Below are 16,589 nucleotides of genomic sequence, written 5' to 3'. Positions count from 1 at the left end.
ATGATTGAGTAGCAAAATTTGCTCTGATATTTGCATGGAAAATAACTTTATAATGGCTCTAGATTTTCTCCTTACCTCTTTAGTCATGTAATTTTAAGTAATGGCATCTTTTCTCTTGGAGTGCCCAGTGTCGGCTTTGAAAGCCACCAGCTGGTCTCTGTTTTAGGTCGACCATCAAAGCACTCAAGGTGTTATGAGGCTTTCATTCTACATTTCATGTCATTAGTCACCTCTAAGTGGATTTAATGAGAAATTACCCATTATAGTAGCCAAAACTGGTTTTGCCACTGAAGAAGGAGCACACTAATCCCTCCTAATGATTTATGATAATCATCTGAGCCTGAAACCTGTGGACTACTCATGGGTGTCTAAGGCGGCTTATCCATAAAACTTATATTGATGGATGATGATCTGGCATCTTAAGATTTTATTCTTTAGACACATCTCTCCGCAAGTGTACTTGGGTTGCAGCATCCCAAAATCATGAACTGTTTGATAGTACTTGTAGTTTGTTGACTGCACTCCATTTTCCATTGTTTGGTGTCAAATTATTTCCAAGCAGAGGGCTCTATTGATTATTTGTTGCACCAGGTGTCAGAGAGACAGTTCACATAAAACTTTCATGCGGTCTGCTTTTCTTTTTGCCTCAATAGGAGTTAGTGTTTGGGTGTTAACTCTCACAAAGGGACCCTATTGATTCTTGCATTGATTTTCAACTGTGCTTTCCTCTTTTTCTCCATCACAGTGGCAAACATTTTGTGGCGAGAAGAAGGTACGTCTAGACTGCTTCTGCTTCACTATAGCATTCATTAAACTAAGTTAATTAAATTTTTGTAATAAGGTTACTGAACTGTGATGATGGGGATTAAATGATTTAATGCTTTGAAACTAGATAGCAATATTGTAGGCTTATTTCTGTTGAAATGTTCACACTGTGCAGTCTCGTAAGCTATTTTAGGAATGTACTGTAACGTGACTGTTTTTGCTTTCTTTCCAGGTCTTGGCATTGGTAACATGTTCTATGTGTTCTATGAAGATGGGATCAAAGTTATTCAGCCAGTAGCATGTGAGATACAACGCCACATTAAGCCCAGTGAGAAGCTGCTAGCACTGCAGGTGAGTGATCAGGCAAAACAAACATTTTTGTATTGATTCATTCTGGACTAGAGCTGGACTGGACCATCCCAGTCATCTGTGAGTTGAAGCTGTGAGTAGGAGCAATTGGACCTGACTTACAGATCATTCCTACATTCCTATTTGACAGTTTTTCTTTTAATATTATCTTAATATTATCTATGTAAAACACAGCGGCCATCTGGATAATTTAACAATAATATACATTTATGTTTTGGTCATCAAGCTTCATTATTTCAAGCCATGTACTAATCAATCAGAATAGTTTACTATGATACAATACCCATGATCCTCAGCTGTTTATTGCTATGGAGAAGAATCCGGTTATATGCTCATAATCACAGCTGTGATGTGTTTTACAAAAATGCTACTCGGGAGTCATAGCTGACAGTTTGGTTGGATTAACAACGGATCAGCAGACAGAAACAGTTTGCAACCAGCTGGTGACAAGCAGTTTAAGCCATGCATTTTTATTTGTGAATAATTGTGAACATGTTCGCCATTAAAACTATGTCAATGTTCTGTTGCCCCCAAATTGCTAAAAAATCTATTAGTTGATTTGAATTTGACTTTTGTAGTTTGCTTATGTTTTCATTATCCAACCTGAACAGTTTCATGTGATGTCAAGCCTTAGAACTACAACTGGCAGTCACCTAACATTGTCTAGTTAGACAATTAAATGCACTTTCATTCTAAAACCCTGAACCACTGAAAATATTCCTCAAGGCTTTGACCCTCGGACTATCCTGGCAAATTCAGACCAGCATTTGTAATTTAATCTGTACCAAACAACCAGAGTGCAAAACACATGCACATATTTCTTGTCCAGATGTCCAAAAACTGTAATGAGTTATGCCTGCCAAGGACTTGTAACACTTTCCCTATAAATTTTCTATTTTATTGAGTAGAAAATCTTGTCAAGGAACCATATAATGTGTAATGTGTGACAATATCAGTGTAAAGGGGAAGCTAATCATTGGCAAGCATAAATCAAAAACGGTACATTCTCCAACATGAAGCAATAAATAATAAAACATTTATGATGTAAATATTTTTACAGTGAACCCCTGTGGGTAAATTGGAAAGTGTTTGTGTTTTGGAATGAAAAATGTGATTTATTACTCCCTGGCCTTGACAAGCAACACAATCAATCCTGTTTCCTGAACTAGTAGCAGCTACCATAACAGTTAAATCAGTCATTAGCAGTCAATATAGTTTGAACTGGGATTTAACTGAGATTCTTTTTCAAATGCAGATAAAGGTTCAGTGTCCCGCTCAAGAAAAGGCTTTGCTGTTGCGCTTGTAAATTTGAAGGACACTGCCGAAGTGCACACAGATTTATATGTCCTACCTAGAGCACCTGCAAGATAAATAGTGACGCCATCTCCTGTCAGTTGCAGGTTTTCCTACTTACAAAGAATGTAGAGGTCTGTAATTTTTATCATAGGTACACTTCAACTGTGAGAGACGGAATCTAAAATCCAGAAAATCACATTTTATGATTTTTAAATAATTAATTTGCATTTTATTGCATGACATAAGTATTTGATACATCAGAAAAGCAGAACTAGAACTGTGTTTCAGGTCGTTGTCATGCTGGAAGACCCAGCCACAACCCATCTTCAGTGCTCTTACTGAGGGAAGGAGGTTGTTGGCCAAGATCTCGCGATACATGGCCCCATCCATCCTCCCCTCAATACGATGCAGTCGTCCTGTCCCCTTTACAGAAAAGCATCCCCAAAGAATGATGTTTCCACCTCCATGCTTCACGGTTGGGATGGTGTCCTTGGAGTTGTACTCATCCTTCTTCTTCCTCCAAACACGGCGAGTGGAGTTTAGACCATAAAGCTCTATTTTTGTCTCATCAGACCACATGACCTTCTTCCATTCCTCCTCTGGATCATCCAGATGGTCATTGGCAAACTTCAGACGGGCACTGGCTTGAGCAGGGGGACCTTGCGTGCGCTGCAGGATTTTAATCCATGACGGCGTAGTGTGTTACAAATGGTTTTCTTTGAGACTGTGGTCCCAGCTCTCTTCAGGTCATTGACGAGGGCCTGCCGTGTAGTTCTGGGCTGATCCCTCACCTTCCTCATGATCAGTGATGCCCCACGAGGTGAGATCCTGCACCGACCGAGGGAGATTGACCGTCATGTTGAACTTCTTCCATTTTCTAATAATTGCGCCAACAGTTGTTGCCTTCTCACCAAGCTGCTTGCCTATTGTCCTGTAGCCCATCCCAGCCTTGTGCAGGTCTACAATTTTATCCCCGATGTCCTTACACAGCTCTCTGGTCTTGGCCATTGTGGAGAGGTTGGAGTCTGTTTGATTGAGTGTGGACAGGTGTCTTTTATACAGGTAATGAGTTCAAACAGGTGCAGTTAATACAGGTAATGAGTGGAGAACAGGAGGGCTTCTTAAAGAAGAACCAACAGGTCTGTGAGAGCCGGAATTCTTACTGGTTGGTAGGTGATCAAATACTTATGTCATGCAATAAAATGCATATTAATTATTTAAAAATCATACAATGTGATTTTCTGAATTTTTGTTTTAGATTCCGTCTCTCACAGTTTAAGTGTACCTATGATAAAAATTACAGACCTCTACATGCTTTGTAAGTAGGAAAACCTGCAAAATCAGCAGTGTATCAAATACTTGCTCTCCCCACTGTACATTTAAAATCTGGGTTGTTTTTTTGTTTAGTTTTTTTCAAAAAGCTATATACACAACATAGATCACATTTGAACGTTGACGTACGCTTTAGCAAATAGTTGCCTATTCATACATCCAGTAGACACAGACCAAGATCAGCGTTGATTTGGGAGTTGTTTGTGCCAACCTTATGATTCAATGATAACTCTCCATTTAACTCTTTTGGTCTTCACTAACTCCTAAGGGAAACATCTTGAATGTACAGAATTACAGTGTGGGTACATCTGAGCATTTCTGCTGAAAATGGCGCTGATTAAAGTAGTCAGAGGCAGGAGAGCTGCAGTCGGATGATAGAATTCATAGGGTTCTTAATTACACCTTCTTAATTACACCTTAATTAACACCTTTCATATTACAGTCCATATTTCTATTGTTAATATAAAAATATTTATTAGTGCATTATTGATAGTCACACATGTTCTGCTGGCTAAAGAAAACGATGCACAGTGGACACGGGGCAGGCCCAGTCTGTTTAGTTTAGTTCATTGACAGACCACATGCATAAAGAGGGTTTCTGATATCTCTGCGGACTCTTTACACACAGCCTTCCCAACTGAATCAGCGTTTATCACTGAAGCTTTCAAAGCAGCAAAATATTCAAAGCTGGTTGCTGATGATACCTGTTAGATTTACATGTGTTATCGAATGGACGCTGTCCTCTGAGCTGCCTTTCATCCAGGAACCCTGCACTTGTTGGATGGCTGTTATACATAACGTGATGCTATGAATGCACAACTATCAGCCAAGTGTTCCTCTGAGAGGTGTGTTTGTATTAGGATATCAATCCAGTGCTGTCATGGGGGATTGCTGAGTGAACACATGAGGCCGCTCCCAGCATGGCTCTCACATTTTCTCCATCGTAGAGGAGCACTGATTGATTTGTTTATGGTAATCACACAGCCAATTCATTATCCTTAACTACCGTATAGAGTGTTTTGCTGTGATACACCAATAGCGGGGAAACACTGTGATGTCCACTTGTAGTAATGTCAGTTCAGGAAGTATCTTTATTTTGCCTCACTCTGCAGCCGAGAAGAATCATTTCTCGCTGCCACAGCATTGTGTTGAGTCGTGCTGTGTTTTTAAATTATTCTTTCATTAGTTAAACATAGGGGGAGGGTAGTATGGGTATCTACTGGCAATTTGCCATGTATGTAAGGCTCTTTATTTTATGTTAAAAAGAAAATTATATTTTGATCATTTAAAAAATAATAATTACAAAATACCACTTGTAGGGCAATTGATGTTTTCTTGTTGTGGGTACCTATAGGGACTCAGGTACATGAAACAGCTTATTTGCACCGTCTATTACCAGAAGCATTTTCTGAGCACTTAGTTTTTCCAAGAGGACTTTGTTTTCTGTAAGCTGTGATGATCAAAATGCAGGAACTACATCTTTGGATGAAAGGGGAAAATCAATTTAAAGTAATCTCTGCCTTTAATGAAAAAAAATCTATCTTTAAATCTGTAAACGAGTTGCGTGTATATGTGATGTATATTCAAGTCTGGTGAATCAGCATCTTAATATGTGATGTTAAGAGGTGTAAAGGTTTAAATTAATTTAAATTTACAATTTGAAAAACTGCTAAAACTAAATTTATAGGAGTTTGGGTTGAGGTAAGAAACACCTTGAAAGAATAGATGTGTGTGCGCTGCTACTTTCCTGTTATGTTCCTCTTTGTTGCCACTTCACTATGTTCACTCAAGTTTTCCTCCCCACAGACGGTTGATGTTGTGTCACAAATATATTAGCACTACAAATCATCCAGTGGCTTATAACTGGGGAATATCAGAACCCTTGTATTTCTCAACACAGCTCTTTAAATGTCATCATCCACATTCACAAGTGAAAAAAGTAGAAATCCTATAAAAAAAAAGTAGTATTTTATTTTTTACAGTTTCTGTTCAAGTGATACAGTATAGCACTGTAGCGTTTGTGGGTTGGTTCCAGTTCTGCAATGTCCTATGCAGTAGGGATTTTAGTGAATCCATGAAATATATACTGCTCTGTATCCAGTACTCAGAATACTATACAGTATTCCATAACAAAAAAAACAATTTGAAGTCTTAAGAAGCTGTCAGTTACTACATAAAATCACATACATGCTATGTACCCACACACATACAGACATATGCCACACACATAAACACTGGCAGGATTACAGCTGCCTACATTCACACCCTCGGCTGAGCATCAGATGTTTCGATTTCTCACCTCTTAAAAGTGCAATAAGTAAGATATTTACAGACCCATAGCACAAAATGACCACAGTGTGGGTCTGCAGGGGTTTCACAGGGTTCAATACCAATGATTCAACAATTACTTCAGCAAGGGCAAGGATTTCTGGCTTTCAAAAACTGACTTTCCCCACCTGTGGTGGATTGAAGAAAAACTGACAGATGGTGCTACAACTGGACACTGAAATACATTACATAAATCCCTATTATATAGCCAAAATGCCAAAGCACTGTCATTGTTTTATCATGCTGCATCATGAAACAGCCTTTTTTACTAGATGTTGTTGTTGCATGTCTGCCCAAATTAACCTGCTTTTGTACAGATAAAATATAGGGGACAGGAGAGGGGGGTGGCTGGAGGCTTGGAGGGCTAGGGAGGTGGCGAAGAGGAAGAAAGCTCTAGAGACAGAAGGCCGGCTAAGGTTCCTTTTGGCCAGGAAGGCACGAGCTGCCAGGACTGGAAGCTGAACAGCCGCAGATCATCTGCAGGCTTTGTTCTGTGGATTATGTGTAGACAAATGGGAGCGATTACAGAGATTTTTCAGGACCTCGCAAAGCTCATTTATCCAAGTTGCCAAGATAACACGACTCACATCAGCATAGGTGATAAGACTGCAAGTAGTAAACAACACAGAATAGCGACTGGATGAAGATAATTGTTTTTTAACGAGACGTATTTCCTTGTGATATGAAAAACAATTAGTTAACAGTGAATGTGTGTGTGCTTTTGTTTCTTCCAGGAGGAGGTGTGCCCCACCTCACCAGGAGAGGAGGTTCAGAGGTGTGTGTGGTCATCAGCGGTCAACATCAAGGACAAGTTTATTTATGTGACACAGCCAACCTTGGATCGAGTGCTCATAGTTGACATCCAGTCTCAGAAGGCTGTCCAGGTAGTGTTCAGGTTAAATTGGAAAACAAGGTTCATGTCCATTTTGGCAGTAACACTTCAACAATGAGAGCAGTTAACAATTCTACACAAAAGCAGTTTGTGAAAGTGAAGGTTCTTTCTAACAAATCTGCCTCCATCTGAGCTAAGAAACCTCAAGGTTGCAAGAGGCTTGATAACTTTTTTCTACTTCTCTTTGACAGTTATAAAAATAAAAAAAGTCCCTGCATTGATTGAATACAACATATTTCACAATAACCTTCGATACATCATTCTTCATATGGGTATTTTGTTGAATGAAGGACGCATTTTTTCCATTTCAGTTTGATACAATACATTGTCCTTCATCCAGAAACTCAATTATTTGAGAGCATTGGACTACAAAGCCAAACTGCATGTGAACTTTATCTAGACTTGTGCAATGTGGAAATGGATTGTGCATTAGATATGCTTTAAATATTCTACTTGAGTAATAATTTAGTAGGATACTAGTACACAGAGTGAGTGCTATGGTGTGCCAATACTGGTCCTGGTGAGCTTCAGATATAGGCTGGAGGCCCCACACAAGACATGTTTGACAGATGAATGACACTTCATCATGGCAGTGATGTAAACACAAAACCAATAGATGTTATGTTGTTAAAGCTAATAATTGTCCAGTCCTAAGCATGTATTCATGTACATGTATATAATAACATTCCCTAGATTGTCTGTCAGACAGTCATAATGCAGGGTCCAACTTAAAGCCTGTGTACAATGTTGTGAAAAGTGGTGCAGTCTGTGTGTCACTTAATGCCCATTCATCATCTTTGATCCTGCAGTACCACTGGAGCGCACCAAAAGGAGAAATTTCCTTATTTGTGCTAACCACTAAACAATAACAGAAAAGGCTAATAAGACAAGCCTTTCCTCTGTCAAAAGGCAAGAGCCATACCAAGGGCTGGTTAAGAAAATAAGCTGTTATTTAGGGCCAGGTTCCGATGGCAATTCCATTTTAGATCTGGTTCATCGTTACCGTAATTACAGTATATTGCTAAGCGCCAACATTAACAGATCTGTCTTTCTGTGGAAAAGGTAAAATTTTTTATCCTGCGTTTTGCCGGTTTAAATGACAAAATGTCACTGGCAGGAGATCAAATGTAACTAATTAACTTTAATTCTGTAAAGCCTCAAACTAAACTACCCAAAGTGCTCACGATTATCTCTCTTTGACCGCAAGCTGTGTAAGTAATTTAACAGGACCAACAGAGTGGTGAAACCTTGCCCCAAAAAATTCTCTTGCTTATTATGTCACATCAATTTCAGGAAAATGCCCCAGTGAAATTTCAATATCATGCACCTAAGCTTTGCCTTCAAAAAAGCATCAGTTCTTGTAGATACACTTGCACATAGTTTTTGAAGGAACTCAGCAGGTAGGTTGGCCCAAACATCTCGGAGAACTACCCACAGTTCTTCTGTGGATTTAGGCAGACTCAGTTGTTTCTCTTCTCTCTCCAGACTCGATGATGTTGAAATCAGGCTCTGTGGGGGCCATACCATCACTTCCGGGACTCCTTGTTCTTTTTAACGCTGAAGATTGTTCTTCATGACTTTCACTGTAGGTTTGGGTTCATTGTCATGCTGCAGATACATTTGGGGCCAATCATATGCCTCCCTGATGACATTGCATGATGAATAAGTATCTGCCTGTACTTCTCAGCATTGAGGACCATTCATTCTGACCTAATCAAAAATCTGAAATGCTGCCCCAAACTTGCAAGGAACCTCCAAAATGCTTCACTGTTGCCTGCAGACACCATTGTTGTTCTGCTCTCCAGCCCTTAGGTGAACAAACTGCTGCAGCTATATATATATATTTCAGAGTCATCAGTCCAGAGCACCTGCTGCCAACCACCGTGTCTACAGTCCTCAACTTTGCCCATTCCTTGTTTCTTCAAAAGAGACAGCAAATCTGAAAGCCCTTGAAATTATGCCTGGGAGAGATGCAGTACAACTACGTTGTGTCAAAATCCCTGACTTTGTGCAAGTGTGCCTAGAAGAATTGAAGCTGTTTTGAAGGTAAAGGGTGGTTTGCATATTGGGACAATTCATTTGCATAACTTGCGTCAGCATGTTGCTGCACCCTGTCAAAGCAAGGATTCCCCCCCAAAATCTATGGTGTATTAAATATGAATGTGAGTATTACAATATGTTTTATTCAATTCAGGTAACTTCGTGAATAATAATTTTCTCAGGCTTAAAATTCATAGAGATTTTCATTACACGGCAGTGAAGTTGGCATTAAATTTCATCCTAGGTGGAATTAAAAAGTCTTAAATTTAACTTTGAGAATCCTGGGGATACCCTGATAAGAGTCAGAATAGTGGCTGTGCAAGCAAATGAGAAAAAAGCTGTGTGGTTAAAGCCCGTTGACAAAAAGGCAGTGGTGATTTCATTAAAATAAAATAAAAAAAACTTATATATAGCTTCTTTGATTTTATTATTTGAGTTAAAATAGTTATCTTTAGAATAATTGTTATTAAATTAGTCATGAGTTGAACTGACTAAAATAATAATTTTTAATCGATTTGGAAAATTGGAATTTTTACAGCTAAAATGTCCTTTAGCAAAATCAGTACCTTATCGTATGATAATTATGACTAGAACATTGACTAAAATTAGACTACAATTAAAACAGAGGTCTGATGAAATCTAAAACAAAGCAAAACTAAAAAAAGCTTTAAGTCTACTACAATTTCCAGTAAGTGACTTAGACTAAAAAATGTGTTTCTTGTCAAAATTAACACTGGTTGTGAACATCAATCAGACTGACACTCAAACTGTTTCTGCCTTCTCAGCTAACAAAAGCTGATGATCGATCTCAGTTAATTATTTAGGTTTTAATTATGTACAATTTTAATTAATTGCACATGTTGAAGACTAAACCTTATTAGATTTAATAACAGATTACAGGACTTTCTCATCTGTTTTCACGTGTTCAACTTCGCTACATGACAATGTCTTTTAGGTTGCATCACCCCTTCCACTTGCACTGACGATTTAATGTGCTGCCTTTTCAGCGTTTTCCCACCCTTAGTTCAACCCCCTGAACTGACCCAACAGTCAAGACCTATGTAACCCAGAGACCCACCTCTCGCTGCAGTTTTCCACACAGATGGTCTAAGAGGCAATCCTTCAAGCACTCTGCCACAGTTGGACTCTAGCCACATTTCAGCACCATTTATTTTTCCTGGGGGAATTTTATTTTTGTAAGGCAGGCCCAGGAAGTAGTACAATTCCTACATGATATTCGGCACATTTCTAGTGAACAGCCTTGAGTTAAATCATCGGTGTCAGTGGGTTTTTGGGTGTGTCAGGTTAATCCAGAGTTGTTCAGATCCCTGCAGATGTTTTTGACACCATGATGGCTGTTTATAGCTCACAAGCCTCTCAGGGACCTGCCAGTAAGCAGGCTGCGGTCCCAGAGACTGTCACAAGCTCATTATTCAGTCGCCTGGAGGTTTAGCTTCATTGCATTATATTAGCAGTTGTTAATTAACCACCTGAAACTGTGTCTTGTCTCGAATAGTATGAGGGACACCAGTTCTGGTCCATTCCATTTTCTCTTTCTTGAGTCATTAATATGATTGACATGCGTAAAGTAATAATAAGGAGCAAATTGCATTTTGAAAATTTGTAACCAAATTAAATACTTAGTGAAGATTTTTTAATGAGCAGATTGTATCTTGCGTGTGATAACCAATTATTTGCAACGTGCACACGAATAAATGTTTTCAGTGCTTCATCTCCGACAGATCCGCAGTCACGCTAGAGTTATGCAAGCATATTGGCTCAGGATCTTGATAATCTTCCTCAGCCAGAAAGAAGTTGTTAGTCAAGAGAAAAAGAACAACATGAACACCTGTTTCCTCCGATGACTACATGCTCAGAGATTAGTTAGGATTCAACAGATATTCTCATCTTATTTGCAATAACCCTCTCAGGAGCTGTTTGCTCCTTCAGTGAAACAATATATATTTTGCCTAGGTAAACAATACTATTAGGGCTCCATAGCAAAACAAATGGTATTAAAAGTAAACTGCAGTCAAAGGGGATTGTGGGAATACAGGGTTCCAATAATTTTCTTGAAAAAAGATGATTGCTTTTACTTGCTGCTGTTGAGGTTGTAGCTACTCCATGTATTCTTCTCCCCTGTGAGTTCCCTATTCCCTTTGAGCTGGCTGGCTGTCTGCACTCAGGTGGACATAATGCATAAGGAGCGCTTTTCTGTCAAATACGACTCATCTACTGTTCGGACTTGAAATATTGCCAAGATGTCAAGGAACGGATAAAGACTGAAAGCAATTATTTCAGGGTGGTAAAGCAATTGTGTCTGTCGCCACTTAATTTGAAATGTAGCTCAACACCAAAAACACCTTATACATAAAAAGCACACCTCTGGTCGGCCTTGTTAAAAGACTTGCTCCTGTCAACCACCAATATTAGTCTGTAGGAACACCATTCAAAAACATTACCACTGTACATCATAGAGGGAGCTCTTCAAAAGCAAAGTCTAGATTGCCTTGAATTGTTATTCTGTGGCCCTGCTGTCTTTAAAAGACTGGTTTGATTGTGTGTCCCCCTCCAGACAGTCAGCACTGACCCTTATCCAGTGCAGCTTCACTATGACAGATCTCACGACCAAGTGTGGCTGCTCAGCTGGGGAGACATGGAGAAGAACTTCCCTACTCTCCAGGTAAGTCCACAATTTACTGTGCATTACACTCCAATGTTATTAATTCCTCTGCAGAAATGTTTCCTTGTGAAATGGTAGAAAGGCAGAGAAGCAGACATTTGACATTTTCAGGATCCAAGGTTAGCAAATATCTGGTCAAATTATCTATTATTCCATTTATTATTTTCCCCTTATATTCCGTGCATTATAATACTCACATTTAAGAAGCTGGTCCCAGCAACTGTTTGCCATTTTGGCTTGAAAAGTGACTTAGGGCAGGATCACATCGACCTTGTTTAGTTCTGTTGAACCGAACACTGCCCTTCGGTTTGTGATTTCATTGATTAAAATAATTTTCTCATCCTGTTTTGGTGACTGGTCAACTAGTAGCGTGTTTACTAGCAAAATGTTGACTAGCAGGGGACAAATCAGCAAATATTGAGGAGTGTCGTGTGAAAGATAAATCTGCATCAACAGTACATTACACATACAAGTACCATAGAATTTAAGTATTTGGAGGGATTCATGTTTTTACCTGGAAAATTTAAACAGTGCATCATCATGTTGGTTCAATTCAGAAGGCAGACCTTTAGGTGTGAACACGCCCTCAAACAACTAATTGACAACTAATAGAATAATTGTTTCAGCTTTAGATCAGATTACTGTTAACATAAGGTGATTACTGGGGGTAAATTCACATCAGTCTCCAAATGCTGTTTACAATAAATATCATTTGTGAAAGGTTTCTCATAAAAGCTGTTATATTGACCATAGACATTCAGAAATCGCAGATATTTGCTAACAAAGGCAATCCACAAAGTGCAAGGTCATAAAAGCCACAATGATTAGTTATATTCTTGCTGATAGACTTTCTCCTGCCTACAAGCAGCTTATTTTTCAGAGCAACACATCTACATTATATTATAAAGAACATAATCACCATCTTGGCAGGGCATAACTGCTAAATTAAATGTGAATTCCTCCAACTTGTCCTGTTCGTCCCCTTTTCCCAATATGACATGAATGTGCTATCGATCACTACAACCTCTGTGGGGTTTTCAATTGTTGATTTGTTTCTCTTGCTTGATGAGAGGCAATTAAAAGTCACTTACAGTGCAGTGGGTTACTTACACAAGTGACTATTAATTATTAATTAACTATTTGTGCAGTGACACATTTTCAATTGTTTTGGCTGAGAACTCCTGCACATTAGATTTGAGAAAAAAAAAAAAAAAACAGTGACTAAGAGGGTAAAAAGTGCTGATTGGTCACATCTACAGGATGGTACTTTTTGTGGGTGTGACATATACACCAACATAGATGTACCATAAATTCGTAGAAAAGCCAGAACGGACACAAAATCTGTGGTCACTTGAAGGAATTGTTGCCTCTTTTATACTAGCAATGTCCTAATTTTTCGTCAGGCCAATGAAAAGACATCATTGTTTATCTAATTTGAATGTAAACACCCTCAAATTAAAGCTGAAAGTCGGCACAATGTCATTACTATGTTATTTCAGATCCACTGTACCGGAGTAGAGAATAGACAGCAAAAACGTGTGACTGTCCTTACTGATTACACTGTGTGTCACAGATGTGAAAATCATGCTACAAAATAGAATCAACAAATATGTAATGAAAGGTTTTTTTAAGTATGTTGTGTTCCCTTGTTTACTGTAAGAGTTGGCTTTACTTGCTTGAAAAACCTGCTTGCCTGCACAGAAATTCATAATGCATGGTCTGTGGCAATTTGCTTTGCGCATTGTGGCACAGTCAAAGCAAGCACATGTCTACACACTTCCATGCACGCACAAGTATTATTTAGATAACGGCACACATCACCACCCACTGTGAAGCTCCAACATCTCGGTAAGACTTATAATAATAAGCACCCGAGCAAAGATGCTTTCAACATATTAAGTGATTTATTTGAGTGGCCACTGCTTTCATGGAATGTAATTAAAAATGACAAATATAACACTTATTACTCCCTTTTGTTATAAACTAACAGAAATAAATTAGTAGAAACCAGCAGCACGGAGTGTATTTATCAAGCTCATGTTTAACACCCACCTTATTCTCTGTTGGTGTTCAACAGGTGATCAATCAAGCCAGTGGAAGAGTCTCCCACCACACCGTTCACACACAGCCGGTCGGCAAACGCTTCGACAGGGTGGACGACTTCTTCATTCCCGCCTCCAGCCTCATCATTAACCACATCAGGTATGTCCAGTATGATTCAAGAACACCCCTAACTAGGGCTGGGGTGATTCGTCGACATAGTCGATGTAATCGATTACATAAATACGTTGACTCACATTATGTGCGTTGAAGCGTTGCAGCCGGTGTTAGCAGGGATTCCCCCGGACAAGCTCCAGCTACAAGACCACGGCGTCGACCATCTGAAGTTTGGGAGTATTTTAGACAGACACTCAACCACGTGCAGCGTATTTACTTTCTGTCTCCACATAAGCACAGCACGTTATCAGCACAAGGACACAAAGTCTGTTAAAATGTATTTTCTAAGTATTTCTTCATCGCCTTCATGTTAAAAGTAATTTCTGCACCGCTGCTGTCATGGTTACGTAACGTTACACCGTGTCTCATCTAATGTTCGGCCATTTTATATTTAAGCAATAGCTCACGACAGGCCGTGGTATTATATCACAGTTAAGGGGCTTTGTTCAAAACAGTTACCAAGCATGGCAAAAAGAAAGGCTAACAGACGCACTACAATTTGACAGACATTTCTTTTTGAATACAAAAAGTAGTTCCACCAGGCTGCCGGTAGGCAACATAGCGCATGACAGTTTCTAAGCAACATAAATCAAAGGCTAGAATTATTATAACTATTTATTTATATCTATTTGTACGTTGCCGTTTGTTGTGCAGCCACTAAAAAACTGTCCAGCATCAGGAGATTTCTGGGGCAAGTAGTGGACAGCTGTGTGTGTAAAAGAGGGAAAATATTGCATCACGTAATAAACAATTTCTCTCTGTCTCTCTATTTATTTATTTATTTATCTCCACCGGTAAAAAGTGATCTGTAGCCTATCAGATCTGTATCAGATCGCATTTTAATACCAGGTGTAAATGGGGCGTGAGACCCCCACAAAGCTCAGATTATAACTCAAACACTGTCACAGAGTGATACGGCTCTGTGCGAAGGAATTTGACACCATACCTGTTGTATACGCTCATTATATCACTACTATGAGCCAGTAAGATTGCCTGATTTGAGCTACCCATTTTATAATTTCTGTTTATTTAACAGCCACGTATGAGCTTAGTGGTTATCTGCAGAGGAGACTGTGGTTGATTCCCTGACGTAGTTCAAAAAATAAACCTCTTACATCTGCAGGGGAATGAGCTTTTTACATCTGAATGTACAAATCAGAAGGCCAATTAACAACCACTGACATTTTGTTTTTATTACTAAAAGATCACTCTTGTAGTTCTACCATAGGGATTTGCGATATAATAGAAACATTTCCTCTACTACAAAATTAATCAATCGTATAGCAATCTTTTAAGAGGAGTTAAGAAAACACGCCACATGCTATTTTTGCTATCAGAAGTCGGATGGTTAGATTGAAAAGATTAGCTTCTTTTGACGAAACTTTCTTGTGTCGGCACAGAAGGCTACGGTCAACAACTTTAAGGGCGAAGCCAGAGGAAACTCTGGTGGAGGCCCGTAGCGGTCCTGACGTGCAAATCGGTCGTCCGACCTGGGTATAGCGGCGGTTCTTCTCGAATATCACTAATCATAAGTAATTAGCTTGGCCTAGTTATTTATTATATTATTGTGTTTTCACCAAGGTAAACATTCTGCATAAAGCTACAAAAGGTAGGGAGACAGGTGGACACCTCACCTAAGCTAACATTTAAATTTATCAAGAATAAAGCACAGATGTGCTGAATTCAGAGTATATTGCAATGCTGCTGTGGATTTAGTCTTAAGCGGTTGTCACACTCAGGCTTAATGTGGTCCGAGAAAAGCCAGTCCCATACGCTTGACTAATGTCACGGAGAGGCCAGGGACAAGCAGGACGTCTGGAGGATTTTAGGATGTTAACGGCCTCCTGGAGAGGAGGAGTTAAGCAGTCCTGTGTGTGTGTGTTGCTGGCACAGCTGTAATTAGATCCACTGAGACCTGCAAGGGGAGATTGCAGGAAAGTGTGGTCGCATTTCTTTGCAACAATGTGTTTTTCATTGCTGTCTTTACTAACTAGTTGCTCATCATTTTGAATGCTTTAAAAATAAGCTTATACTGTGTTACTGATCCTACCAGGTCCTCTTATTATGAATGCTGTTTACATGGCTAAAATGCAAAACACATTACCTGAACAATTACCTTCACGTAGTATACATGGTCATCTCACTAGTTACACAAAATGGTAAATTGATGTGTAGTGCTTTTGATGTTATCTTTTCAACCATCCAGATTAAACAGCTTTCTCACTGTATAGCAGCAATTCTGTGGACATGACAATAATCATCTGTCACTGTATACAGTGCTTCTTCTGATTTTTACTTGCCAAGTAACTTCTTGATGATATCATTATTATCAATGACTTTTCTTTCAATTGACTAAACGTTGCAGCTCTAATTTTCATTATCAATTCATCTGACAATTTGTTTAGTCTATAAAATGAGAAAATAGTGAAAAATGCCCATCACAGGATCCCAGAACTTTTGTCCAACCAAGAGAAAAGCAGCAGCTTTTAAAATGACTGAAACAAATAACTGTCAATCAAAATAGTTAATTTTCTTTTGATAGGCTGATTCTTCAAGTGCTTGTTTCACCACAGTAAATTGATATCACAATTTACTGTAGCCTATATCAGGATATAGTAACATTTCTGGAAAAAAACAAAAAACAATCAGACAGGAATACCATAATCC

At 39.0% G+C, this 16,589-nt stretch overlaps 1 protein-coding gene across 6 annotated transcripts in view; it reads left to right on the top strand.

Moving 5' to 3' along the window:
- fstl5 (follistatin-like 5) overlaps positions 1-16,589 on the top strand; it is a 206,337-nt gene that overhangs the window by 182,626 nt on the left and 7,122 nt on the right. For 5 of the 6 annotated variants that reach the window (XM_038699665.1, XM_038699666.1, XM_038699663.1 and 2 more), the window contains 5 exons: positions 746-772; positions 998-1,116; positions 6,825-6,974; positions 11,598-11,705; positions 13,783-13,907. In XM_038699665.1, coding sequence (XP_038555593.1) covers positions 746-772; positions 998-1,116; positions 6,825-6,974; positions 11,598-11,705; positions 13,783-13,907 — 529 coding nt within the window. Of the gene's footprint in view, positions 1-745; positions 773-997; positions 1,117-6,824; positions 6,975-11,597; positions 11,706-13,782; positions 13,908-14,018; positions 14,213-16,589 lie in introns of those variants that run through there. The other variant, XM_038699668.1, reaches the window with a different exon arrangement.

This window comes from Micropterus salmoides, unplaced genomic scaffold (genome assembly GCF_014851395.1).
Source record: "Micropterus salmoides isolate LMB-PRFRI ecotype aquatic unplaced genomic scaffold, ASM1485139v1 Ms_hic_scaffold_5, whole genome shotgun sequence".
In the NCBI taxonomy this organism is placed as follows: Eukaryota; Metazoa; Chordata; class Actinopteri; order Centrarchiformes; family Centrarchidae; genus Micropterus; species Micropterus salmoides.
This window is presented reverse-complemented; position numbering and strand designations above follow the sequence as displayed.